The sequence below is a fragment of the Suillus subalutaceus genome (assembly GCF_016647625.1).
Source record: "Suillus subalutaceus strain FC151 chromosome Unknown DFJ58scaffold_90, whole genome shotgun sequence".
Classification (NCBI taxonomy): domain Eukaryota; kingdom Fungi; phylum Basidiomycota; class Agaricomycetes; order Boletales; family Suillaceae; genus Suillus; species Suillus subalutaceus.
In genome coordinates, this window is record NW_024540339.1 from 23,788 (window position 1) to 35,993 (window position 12,206).

General features: G+C 49.4%; 4 protein-coding genes across 4 annotated transcripts; 2 read left to right on the forward strand and 2 right to left on the reverse strand.

Annotated features, from left to right (window-relative positions):
• Positions 1–143: 143 nt before the first annotated feature.
• On the forward strand, positions 144–2,365 carry DFJ58DRAFT_730508 (putative dimethylaniline monooxygenase (N-oxide-forming); the record flags this gene model as incomplete). The annotated part of the gene is made up of 10 exons (XM_041385905.1): positions 144–183; positions 235–840; positions 893–1,176; positions 1,227–1,431; positions 1,481–1,601; positions 1,654–1,739; positions 1,788–1,837; positions 1,890–1,993; positions 2,051–2,178; positions 2,235–2,365. 10 exons carry the CDS (start codon positions 144–146, stop codon positions 2,363–2,365), a joined length of 1,755 nt encoding a protein of 584 aa, XP_041241394.1.
• A 151-nt stretch (positions 2,366–2,516) lies between these two features.
• Positions 2,517–4,495, reverse strand: DFJ58DRAFT_497341 (uncharacterized protein). Its single transcript, XM_041380690.1, has 4 exons — positions 4,312–4,495; positions 3,517–4,248; positions 2,725–3,447; positions 2,517–2,676 (listed from the first exon to the last, which is right to left on the reverse strand). Exons 1-4 carry the CDS (start codon positions 4,438–4,440, stop codon positions 2,614–2,616), a joined length of 1,647 nt encoding a protein of 548 aa, XP_041241395.1. The 5' UTR covers positions 4,441–4,495; the 3' UTR covers positions 2,517–2,613.
• Positions 4,496–6,763: 2,268 nt separating this feature from the next.
• Positions 6,764–8,326, reverse strand: DFJ58DRAFT_730511 (uncharacterized protein; the record flags this gene model as incomplete). Its single annotated transcript, XM_041385906.1, has 4 exons — positions 6,764–7,510; positions 7,564–7,939; positions 7,989–8,089; positions 8,144–8,326. 4 exons carry the CDS (start codon positions 8,324–8,326, stop codon positions 6,764–6,766), a joined length of 1,407 nt encoding a protein of 468 aa, XP_041241396.1.
• Positions 8,327–10,922: 2,596 nt separating this feature from the next.
• DFJ58DRAFT_906999 (6-phosphogluconate dehydrogenase C-terminal domain-like protein) lies at positions 10,923–12,165 on the forward strand. Its single transcript, XM_041395037.1, has 4 exons — positions 10,923–11,627; positions 11,682–11,727; positions 11,776–11,972; positions 11,994–12,165. The coding sequence occupies exons 1-4, from the start codon at positions 11,070–11,072 to the stop codon at positions 12,063–12,065; spliced, it is 873 nt and encodes a 290-aa protein (XP_041241397.1). The 5' UTR covers positions 10,923–11,069; the 3' UTR covers positions 12,066–12,165.
• The last annotated feature ends 41 nt before the right edge of the window (positions 12,166–12,206 follow it).

Below are 12,206 nucleotides of genomic sequence, written 5' to 3' on the forward strand. Positions count from 1 at the left end.
GGAAATGTGTTCGTGGAGAACGCGCCTGTCTGGCAAGTCAGGAGCTATTCTGTGCCACCGCCTTATAGATCAGAAGGATACAAATACTCAGTCTCAATCCACAAATCCAGCTGCAATACGCTGAGACAGGACATTCAACAGATATGTCTGACGTAGAAACCTTCTCTGCTCCATTATCTGCAGGTAAGCCTGCATTTCAAAATCAAACCAGGTCCACTTATTGTTGGATACCAGAGGCAATCTCCTCCGCGTGGCTTTCTGCATTGATTTGTGACCTATCCAGCCCCAGTTTTATTCTCGAGCGTTCGTTTACAAACGATAGCTACTGGCGAGATCTCTTGGCATTCACTCCTGATTTTCGCACCTTGCACGCACTTCCAAAAATCCAGCAATTTTTCTCAGCTCCCGTTGCTTTTGCGCGGCCAAGTCAATTCCGACTCTTGCCAGGTGTTCGTCATCGGCGCATTAGTCCTACGAGAACGTTCATCCAGGGAATTATTCAATTCCATACAGTCATGGCGCAGTGCACTGGCGTCTTCACTCTGACTCAAAGCGAGGATTCCTCATGGAAGGCTTGGTCCTTTGTCACCATGATGGATCGCTTGTCCGGTGTGGTCGATCGTTTTGGTGTACATACGCCTCTCTGTCGTCCCGCCGAGTGGAACACTACAATGGATTACACAGCGGTCGTCGTGGGTGCAGGTCAGTGCGGTTTATCCGTGGCAGCCCGTTTGGAGAATCTCGGCATCTCTACACTTGTCTTGGAGAGATCCGGCGCAATTGGGGATAGTTGGCGTTCTCGATACGAGTCTCTGGAGACGAATACTCCCAGGGCGTTCAGTACGTGCAGCCGAAGAACTGCCAACCTCGTACTATGCTGATGTACCAACAGATCATCTTCCCTTCGTCACATTCCCAGAGGGATGCGGAAAATATACCCCCTGCAGAGACGTTGCCGACTACCTTGAAAATTACCCAAGGATTCTTGGTCTTCATGTGGTGACTTTGGCGCACATTTCTGCTGCTTCATATGACGCTTCGTCAAGTACCTGGACATTAACCATATCTATTTCTGGGAAAACATGTATTACCGTGACAACCCGGCACCTGATTGGTGCAACGGGCGTTGGTACAATGGGAGGTGCACTCCCGTTTACGCCTTCTATTCCAGGAAAAGTACGCAAATACGACTTAATTCTCTGTCGACGCTAACTCTCTGTGTGCAGAGCTCCTTTATCGGTTCTATTGTCCATTCAAGCGAATACAAGTCCTCTTCCTGCTTCAGCGCGCAGAAAGTTGTCGTCGTCGGCGGAGGATGCTCTGCGCACGATATTGCTCAGGACATGGCGAATCATGGGTCTCAAACAGTACTTGTCCAGCGTTCCCCGACTGCCGTTGTGAGTCGCCAGACGATCGACCGTTTGCTTACCGGTAATCTCAGTGTACTTGCTGCGGAGATCTTCGCTCATTTGACTCGTAGGATATGTGGGGCAGGACCTTCCTCCGACAGAGATCGCCGACCGCTTCTATGTCGCTCTCCCCCTGTCAACTCTACGAAATTCCCAGTACAACGCCATGGAGATGCATGCCCATATCGACCAGTTCGTTAGCAAGATTTGAAGACAATTTCTTCATCTGACCTTTTTCCCTTAGGGACCTCAGGGATAATTTGTCCCGGAATGGTTATCTCCTTCCCGGCCCCGAGGACAACTTCTTGCACCGTCTCTCCGTTCGACGAGGTGAGTATGTTTATTCTGTATGGTTCTATTTTCTTACCGACGTTCCAGGTGGCTTTTACATCGACCGGGGTTGTGCAAAGCTCATCACGTCTGGCAAGGTATTATTACTTTCACTGAGTTTCCCCACGCATGCCGCTTACTAGCAACCAGATCACTGTCAAGTCCGGGCACGAGATTTCCCACTTCACCCCTACAGGGATGGTATTCGACGATGGTTCGCGTGTGATGGCCGATCTTGTCATCTTCGCAACTGGGTATATCTTTCAAACATCTATCCGTCTGATTGCGCACTTCTGACGCATTGTTTACAGGTACTCGAAAACTACGATTAAACAAGTCGCCGAGAGTCTTTTTGGGCCCCAGGTCGCGGATGCCGTCCATGACCTTGGAGGATGGGATAGTGATTGTGAGCTTGCAGGTGTTTGGAGGCCGACTGGACGTCAGTATTCTGTTGATTTGATTGCGCGACTCGGGGATGCTGACGTTCTACTCCAGACGATGGACTCTGGTTTGCAGAGGGCGATCTCTTTGCAGCACGGTTCTACTCTCAGTTCCTTGCGTTACAGATAATGATGAGGGAGATGGGATTGCTTAGTCCAGACCAGAGAACTTACGTCCAATGCTGATGTTTACGGTCAGCTTCTCAGTTACCCTAGATATTATATAGATATTATATACACGAGGAGTCCTTAGCTTCTGCCTGCCAATAACATTATTTATATGCGACATGCTTCCCAAGAACTTCAGGTCATACCTAAAAGCATTATAACATCCAACTATACCGTGGTCCGTGGAAAGTACTTTCAACTGCCAGCGTCTTATTTCTATTTGGGTTACCTAGTCAAACACAGGCTCAGGGACGCCTAGACCACAATCACGAGTGGTCGACGATCGACATCTCGATGACTTTAAGCTGGTCCATTCTTCGATCCCCAGGCTGAATGAAATCAGTATCAATATGGCGGACTTCTATGGAGGAACCTACGTTGTCCTCAGGCGGATCCATCATCTTGGCTAAATAAATTCTATCCCTATCGACCCACATCCCGATTAATTCGACAGCATCGAAGACTATGTCGGACACGACCTCGACATAAGGTAGAGACGTTATCAACGCCTTACCCTGCTTATGGATTTCTGTTTCAGACGGCTCCCTCACCACTCGTCCTAGACCTTGCCGGCGCTCAACAGCCAACGGACTGAAGTCCATCATATGCAATCTATACTGGGACCTAGAGCCTGCAGGGAATGCCTGTAGAACTCGATTCCCGCTGACGCAAAGTTTCCATGAATCCGGAAACACACGAGTATTTGTAGGGCCCCAATTTTGCCATGGTATTGTCACTGCCTTTTCACCCACGCGCTTCGAGTCGAGATCGAAGAAAATACGGGTGGAGATGACGAAGACGAGACGCGGACGGAACGTAGCATAGCACAACAGTCGATGTTCAGGGTCTGAGGTCCACATCGTTTGTTGGGCTTGCATCTGCATTTGTGAGCCATGCGCAATATCATTGATGGGTAGGTGGCACTGCATGCTCGCCACTGGAAAGGGTAACAAGTAGCATGCCAGCAATTGCGGTTCTCGGGACATATCCTCGATTGAATAGAGCTTCAACTCATCGCTGGCCATCAACAACCTATCGTTTCCGACAAAGCAAAAATCGATTGACTCTCGGAAATATGTCATGGTGTCACTGAGGTTGCACTACGTAAATCAAGGGTTAACTTTCAAGTTCAAGTCTTTCGACCAGTATGTCTAACAATGCTCACTCACATTGGACGTTGTCGAGTGTTGCCAGTCCCAAAGTTGCAACCACCAAATAACCCGAGATGTAGTGCTGATCGGATCATCGAACACCGGGGAACACTGGAGAGCGAGATGTCTCCCCAAAACCTTGAGCTTCACTACCTCCGTTATCGTGAACCAGTCATGGTTGTCTTGTGCGGTAAGCACAGACAGAAACAGCGTCTGTCCAGCAGCTTGAGGGTGGATATCATCTCCATCCAGGGATCTAAGTTCAACGTAGAATCTCCCCTCCTGGAGCGTATCATTATTAACAGTATACGCGGTGGCGATCAGGTTTTGTGTTGGGTCCATATACACATCGACAACGTATGCATTGGGAACTGAACACAGCGATCCCGGAGACCAATGCCGCTCGATTGTTTGCTGAGAGGGCTTTGGCAGTATTGGAACAATCTTGGCCCAGTTTCCCAAGTCTTCAGTTTCGTGGTACCGTGACCATAAGTAGAGATGTCCATCGGCGAGGGATGACTCTACTTCATAAAATTGTTCTTGCATAGAGAATGGTTGGAAAGAGTAGGCGTGGAGGTTAAACTGGAACCATGCGTGGGCTTTGTCCCTCAGGAGTTGTAGGCGCTGAGAGACAGAAGTGTGGTCGCCGAGGTCCACGATGGGGACTGGGAGTAATTGTTGGCCACCGAGTTCTACAATGTACTGAAGCTCGGAAGATGATACGTATGTCTGGCGAAGGGCCTTGCATACCTGCCAGCGAGAAATTAAAATTAATCTAGGAAGTTCAACATCGACAATAAATTGGAGGCTCACAGATGTACAACGAAGAATATCTTGCCAAGGAAGGAAGCTTAGAATGTAGGAATGAAGTTCTTCAGCAAGTGTTAGGAACTCTACTGTGGGCCTCACGTCTTTCCCAGCTTGGTCCATCAGGTCATTCATGTCGTGAGGGCACTGATAGCAGGCGATGGCGTCTAAAAGGATGCATTGCTCCCAGTCTATTGTCCTAAACAGGATAATGGATGACTTTCCGTAGGCAAAATAATCCAGAATAGATTATTTCGGAGCCTGAAATACATTTGCAATCATGTCAATAATTTAATCTATGCAACGATAATCCCCCGTACGCTCAGTAGTATTTAGATTTAGTCCAGTCCTCGATGGACAATCTTGCAATGCAGTACCTGCTTCTCAACGATGACGAGGCAGAACTTTTTGATGATGACGAAGGAGCTCAGGTCCTAGCTGCAGCCCTCGTTTGTGGGATCGAGGTATCACGACAAGAGCGCATTGACACCCGGAACCCCCATCGTTCATACCTTTGCCGGCCCCAGCTTCTTCCCAATCCTCGCATCAACACACCTTGGCAGGTGTTATACAATAGCCGGAATGATCGAGCGTTTATCACCACAATGGGTATTGATGTAACTACCTTCACCTCGCTCCTTACTGCAGGTTTTGCCCAACTCTGGTATGAGACACCAATCCCTCGTGATGATGTGAATGCACGTGGAAATACACGCAGCGAACGGCGCTCGCTCGATGCTGCAGGGGCACTCGGACTCGTGTTGCATTATCTCAGCTCCACTATGCATGCTATCAGCCTACAGCAAATTTTCGCTCTTATCCCCAGTACTGTCACCCGCTACCTTCAATTCGGCCTTCGGCTTCTCCTGCTCACGCTCTGCACCATGCGAGATGCCAAAATTCGATGGCTCGAAGGCCCGGAATTCGAACGCTGTAGTGCGCTCGTTGTCGCGCGTCACGAGAGACTTGGAGGGGTGTTCGGCAGCATAGATGGTCTCAAATTACCTGTACAAACCTCAGATGATGTTGACATCGAGAACGCAACATTTAATGGTTGGCTCTCCGAGCACTTTATCAGCTCAGTGTTGGCATTCTCAGCTGAAGGTGAGTTTGATGCCGAATTCACACTTCACTCATTAACTAAATGTCGCAGGGGTTATTATTGCTGCCAGGACGAATGCCCCTGGTAGCTGGCATGACTCACGTCTCGCTCAACAAATCTACGCATCCCTTCGAGACCATACTCCCCCAGGTTACTACATCGTGGCTGATACAGCCTTCCCACGTGGGACCAACGACATCCAAGGCCGGATCTGTGCGCCCCTCAAACAAGGCCAACGTCTTCAAGGGTCAGTCGCCGAAATTAACGAACGCATGGCGTTCAATCGTGAGCTCCTCTCCTACCGGCAGACCGCTGAATGGGGGATGCGTGGTCTTCAAGGTGCTTTTGGGAGATTGCGTGTACCGCTCGAGATCTCTAACAAAGATTCGCGGGGAGATCTCATTGAGATCTGTGTTCGGTTGCACAATCTGCGCGCAATCAGAGTTGGCATCAATCAAATCCGCACGGTGTACCTTAAGTATTGGCAGGAGACAGATGATGATGCCGCCATCTGGCAAAACTTCGAGAACATGCTATTTTCCGAGCAGAGGCAGAAAGATCGGGTTAGTCGTTTCCACGTCACACTAGAGTACTTGGGGTAGAGGTACATACACATCCTTGAATTCACCAATTTTGAATACTCTTGAGCAATCGTCGATAAGGTCTGAATGATAGGTCTGGAGTTAATGGTGAGCTCTGCCAGTCACGCGCGCTGTATACTCACTGATAAGGTCTGAATGATAGGTCTGGAGTTAATGGTGAGCTCTGTCAGTCGTGCTTGCTGTATACTCACGAGCAATCATCGATAAGGTCTGAATGATAGGTCTGGAGTTAATGGTGAGCTCAATCCGGTTAGAAGACAATCGGAGTAAGGGAGAGATATGAGTGTGGCGGAAGAGATGCGGCAGAGGCTGGATTCGGTTAGAAGACAATCGGAGTAAGGGAGAGATGAGGGCTGGATTCGGTTAGAAGACAATTGGAGTAAGGGAGAGATATGAGGTTTGAACAGTCATTTTTTTATTCTCAACGAAGTGCGAGTTAGAAGACAATTGGAGTAAGGGAGAGATATGAGGCTTTTGGTAAGGGTAACCAGTAAACGGCTCGAGACTACACTTCTGTGCTCAGTGGCTCATCCTCGCCGAGTAAGGGAGAGATATGAGGCCTTAGTGAGTAAGGGAGAGATATGACACCTTTGATAAGAGTAACCAGTAGACGGCTGGAGACTACACTTCCGTGCTCAGTGGCTCACAGGCATCCTCCCTATTGTTGGGGTCTGTAGGCTCTTGGATGCCTTCCCTGCGAGAACAACTCGGACGAACCACAGTATTGCGTGGATATCCACCACGGGAACGTGGTCTACTTGTCCCAGCGAGACGGTCCTCCACGCCGAGGAGAAGGAGTAGTACCGAAATCAGTAGGGGTAACATCAGTAAAGTGAGGAGAAATCGAACGACGATCAGACATGTTGGTGAGAGTCTCTGTCTCACTGTGCCAAATGACACTTTGGCCTCCATCAGGGTAATAGGTGTAACTCGGCTGTTTGGGTTTGTGCCGGTGACGTGCATGGCGAGGAGCTGAGTTGGGATGGGCGTGGCGAGGAGCTGGGTTGGGAGCAGACCCATGCATCTGCATCATTTCCACGCGAAGCTGACTAAGGTCGCGTTCGCGTTCGACAGTGTAGAGTTTGCTGCGCATGTCATACAGTTGAGTGTGTAACTGCTCTGTGACTGCATTGGCGTCTTGTAGCTGCTGTGCTTGGGTGAGTAGTTGAGTATTTGCGATGGATCGGTTGGCACGTTGCTCGTCCCGAGCTTCCTGGACGGCGGGGTCAAAGGCCCCGCTGATGCGCGTGAGCAACTCTGAGGCAGCTGCACCTTGGCGGCGTGGCACAGGAGCATCGGTGCGAGTGGCACGAGTGACTGCAGTATGCTCAATGGGGGGAGTAGCATTTCGCAAGTCATCATGGCTGTTGTCGGCATCGAAATCCGAGTCGTTGAGATCACGCGTACCGGCACGCTCATTGATGAGTGCGTCAATCTCATGGGCACGAGTTACGTCGGGGGGACAAACACCATCGCCTGTGGGATTCGTGGTTTTCACCAACTGAGGTTGTTATGTGAGATGCGGTTAGAAATACTTGAATATGTAAGACTTACTTGTTTGAACTTCGTTTCAAGCGACATAGCTTTGCGAGGAGGACGTTCATGGTCCCTTGCCCACTCACTGTACTTCGAATGGATGGCTTGCCACCCTTTCTGGCCCAGAGGGCACTCATCTTCGACGAAGTCCAGGAGGACCTGAATGTCAGTCGGGCTGTAATTGTTAGACCCAGAGGGCCGGCCGCGTTTGGCCCCGGCCCTTGGGTCATCTTCGTCGTCCTCAGCTGCGCGTGCGCGCTTGGGAGCACGCTCAGTATTCTCTTTTCCCTTGCCTTTGTTTGCTTTGGCTGCAGTCTTGCGACGTGCGCCAGCAGTTCTGACGGCAGGCGCATACCCACGAGCCTCAGCAATCGCCACAGGGTCACGAAGGTCTCTATCTGGCGAGTCAGGGAGTGGGATCTGAGCAGGGCCCAGAACAAGACTGGGACCCAGACGGTAAGGCTGGTGATTCAGATGCCTCACGAGGTTGGGAGAAGTCGGCAGGAGTGGTGAGTCCATACGTCAAGGGCGTAACTCCACGTTGCTGCAAGGTGGTAAGTCCTTGTTGCAAAGCTTGAAGAAAAATGAATTGACTTACTTTATAAGACATGTGATCTTGAGGCCAGTGTACTTGAGCGACAGCCCGAGCGATCCCAGGATGGGACAGCCAATTTCCCGCATGATCACGCGCATACGCATTCCCTGCGCCGTCATAACGCAACTCAGGAATTGATGGGCTATCAGCGTTGAACATAGTTTGGGAAGGAGGGATATCAGACATTGGAGGGACTGGCTGTATGAATGTACTTACCTTATGACTGGAAATGCGCTGAATCCATATAGTCCTTGAGTTTGTTGAGCCGTCCGAAGGAAGGGGTGGGTATTTTCATAGTAAAACTGCAAAATGCAAGGACCCTGCACTAGTAACAATGCAACACAAGCGCACCAGCCCAACATGTAGCAATCGTGAGGGAGCGGACCCTAAATACAGGGATGGTAAGTAAATTTTCGTTGACGGAGGGTGGGGATTGGTTGGAGGTATACGGCGCTGGCTGCCGCTGGGACAGATTGAGTGAGATTGGAGGCACAGGCAGAGGCAGCGTTGTCAGGTCGTAGTTTCGTATATACGACTTGGTATTTCTAAAAAGAAGAGGGAGAAAAAGGTGTCAACAAACTTGGCAAGATGTTGACGACGCACCTTTGTGTGACCGCGAGAGGTGCCACGCACGATGAGCAACGCACATTACGTCAGCGAATATCGCTGGCGTTAGTGGCCTAAAATGGACGAAAGTCGGATATTCAAGTCTGCAGGGGGGGGGCCGACCCCCCCTACAGATTAAAATAGATTAAGGTTTGAAAAAGGGGGGCAAAGAAAATACGTTTGCAAATTCAGCTCAAATGAACAGCGGCATCGCGGCACACCTTCCTAATGTAGGCAAATTTATGATATTATATTCTAATCAACATATTTCGAGCCTACGGAAAGTCATCCAATACTTAATGCGATACTCGAGTAGGAGACTCCACCCTAGATTTCCCACCCTAACCTGGCGGCTGATGTTTAGTTTCAGAGGGCGGTCTCGTGATTCTACTCCCGGTCCTGTGCGTTGCAGGTAATGGCTAGGGAGATGTGATTTATCGCCGTGACTTGGTCCAGACCAGAGTACGTACATACCCGATGATGAGAGGACGCAGTTCGAATGCAAGCCATGCAGGTGGCTGATTCATTCGAGAACAGATACGGGACCGTGGTGAGTACCTACCAGTACATAGTACTTCACGAAGTGCTCTCAGACAACTTGTATGCTGATGTGAGTGCGCCTGAAATAATTTCCTTTTTCTGACGAGGTTCAGGCAAATGTCAGCCACCCCAGACGGTCTTCTCTGTTGTAACTTGTAAGTCGTTGTCGGGTTTACTCTTTTGCTCACTCATTCTTTCCTCAGTCATGCCACCGTTTTTGCGCAATAGTCCTTGCACCCGCGCGTGCTTGATTACTAGGTCCACCCCATGATGTTGTTTACGAAATACCCTCATACCCAAATTTTTATGATCCCTTGTATTACCTAATGTATCACTGCGATGTTTTTGCCACGGCAACCACTTTCTCGATGTGGGCTACAGCGGACCCTTGCAATTCACGCCTTCAATGAGCTGCCAAATCTGCCTTCCTTCCTCTGATGCTATCTCTGTCGAGAGTGCCGCATCCGACGTTCTGGTATGCCTGGGACAGGATGACATCTTATTTTCACACGCTCACATTGAAATGGTGTCATACACACACTGGCCGTACTGTCACATTCCAGTCCTTTGTCCATCACTCTGGCGAAGTTCTTTCGGACATACGTCCATCTCTTGCAGCCACATTAAATGCTGACCCCGTCTGATATATTCATACACTTTCGTGCCACATGGATAACCTAGGTGCGCTGTTGGCTCCCACTCCGCATTCGTCAAGAGAGACATGGAGGTGACTGACGACTAATACAGTGCAGGTAAACAGGGAATGCAGAATGGGATGGTCAAATATACGAAGATACTGCCTATAACTGAGGGTGACTTCGATAGCTTGCGAATACTAAAGGTATTGGGCGGAGTAAAGTCAACGAGATTCTACATGAACAGGTCTGAATGGATGGCGTTGATGGGAAGGCCATTCCTATGGTGTTAAACATGACTCTGGGAAACACCGGCTGGACACCAGAAAAGAGTAGAGACATATGCATTGCATAGATCATGGAACGTTGTACACGCCTTCGGGGGAAGGAATTAAATAAAGGAATTGAGTAATCAAGGGTCGGGGGTTGGCGGCGAGCCGCTGACATCAGACGTGAATTTTATATTAGATCGGCTTAGCTCCTTCGTACCATGTGAGTCACTGAAATCAACATCGACAATGAACATCCATTTGCTAAAGCAGAGCAAGGTGGGCCCAACAAATGGTAGCAAGGCAAATTTTTGGTGGGTTCAGGGGTTAGGTACCCGCTGTAAGCGACGTTCAAGTCAGGAACAGTCTGGGACAACAGCAAGTGTAATGCAAGTAATGGAATTTCCCTACTATCTGCTATAGTTTAAACGGTTGTTCAATCAGAACTTCTACCACATTGCTTGCAACCGCTCAGGCAGACTGGGCCGACAGCGACCGACGAAGATGTAGAGGGCCATCCCCACAATCGTGCTGCCAAAGCAATAATCAAGCAGTTTTACGAATATTTTCTGACACTCGTGTCCATAGCCGTGTACACAAGGTGCCTGTAGAGCCAAGGCTAGGGCTGGCTAGGGGTGACAGCGCGATGGTAGCAACCATGTGATCTTACATGCATGTCCAAGACTGTATCGACGCCATTAAAACGTGCGATATAATTTATATGCATGAACTATTGATTCATTAAGGTAAGTTGCTTACATGGACTGCGGAGCAGCGGATCTGCTCCGACCTGTTGCAGAAATAACCGTTTGATGACTTTAAATATAGAGCCAGCTGTTATCGGCATCTTCGTGAGATATGAGATTGCATTGAACCATCATGTCGTCCGTAATACCGCGTCTGGCAGTAGTAGCCGCTGGGGCCATGGGCGCTGCCGTAGCGAAACGTCTGACCAGCTTCGGCTGCACAGTCTACACCGACCTTAACGGCCGCTCTGAAGCCACGCGAAAGCGAGCACAAGATGCAGGGATGATTGACCTCTCTGTCGACGAACTTGTGCTCAAGTCGGACTGGATTTTGAGCATTTTACCGCCAAGAGATGCTGTGTCGTTTGCCGAAAAGATACAGGAAGTTGCTGCAAAACACGGGAGCGCACTACCCTCCCCACGGACGTTCGTTGACTGCAACGCTGTCAATCCGGAAACAGTAAAACGTATCGCGGCACTTTTTGCAGGGACAAGCATCGGGTTTGTCGATGCTGGCATTATTGGAGGGCCCCCGAAAGGCGACCAAAATCCTACCTTCTACGCGTCAGCAGAAGATGTGAGAATTTTGGATGAATTCACTGCATTGTCCAAGTATGGTTTGAAAGTATCTCCTCTGAAAGGAGAAGGCGTGGGGGTCGGAGACGCTAGCGCACTAAAGATGTCGTATGCTGTGAGTGAAAGAAGCAAACGAACAAGTCGTACGTTACTAAAACACGTTTAACAGGGAATAACAAAGGGAACAACAGGATTGTATACCACGATGGTGCTAGGTGATTGTTATTCTCTCGTGAAAGAAACGGGTGATTGACGCAAGGCAGCGGCTCATGCATCGTCGCCTGCGACCGCAGATGCTCTCATGAGAGAGCTACAAACGTCGCAGCCAATTTTGTTGGACCGTCTGGTTAAGACTGTACCGCCCATGGTACCGAAGGCGTACAGATGGATTGGGGAGATGGAAGAAATTGCTGACTTCGTTGGTGGGAGCGAGGGAGACGTCTACCGGGGTATAGCGAAGGTATATGAGCGCATTGAATAGTCGATAGCGGGTGATCAGGAGGACATAACGACGTTGAAGAATTTTGTGGAGAAAGCAAAGGAATCACACTAGGATAGACTAGGATCCAACTTGAAGGCGACTCACATCAATTGGAAAATGGTTGATAGGATGAAGTAAGTGGTTAACGTTGGTTACAGCAACATAAATGAACTGCTATAACTTATATTGACCTGATATACCTTTTCCGAATTC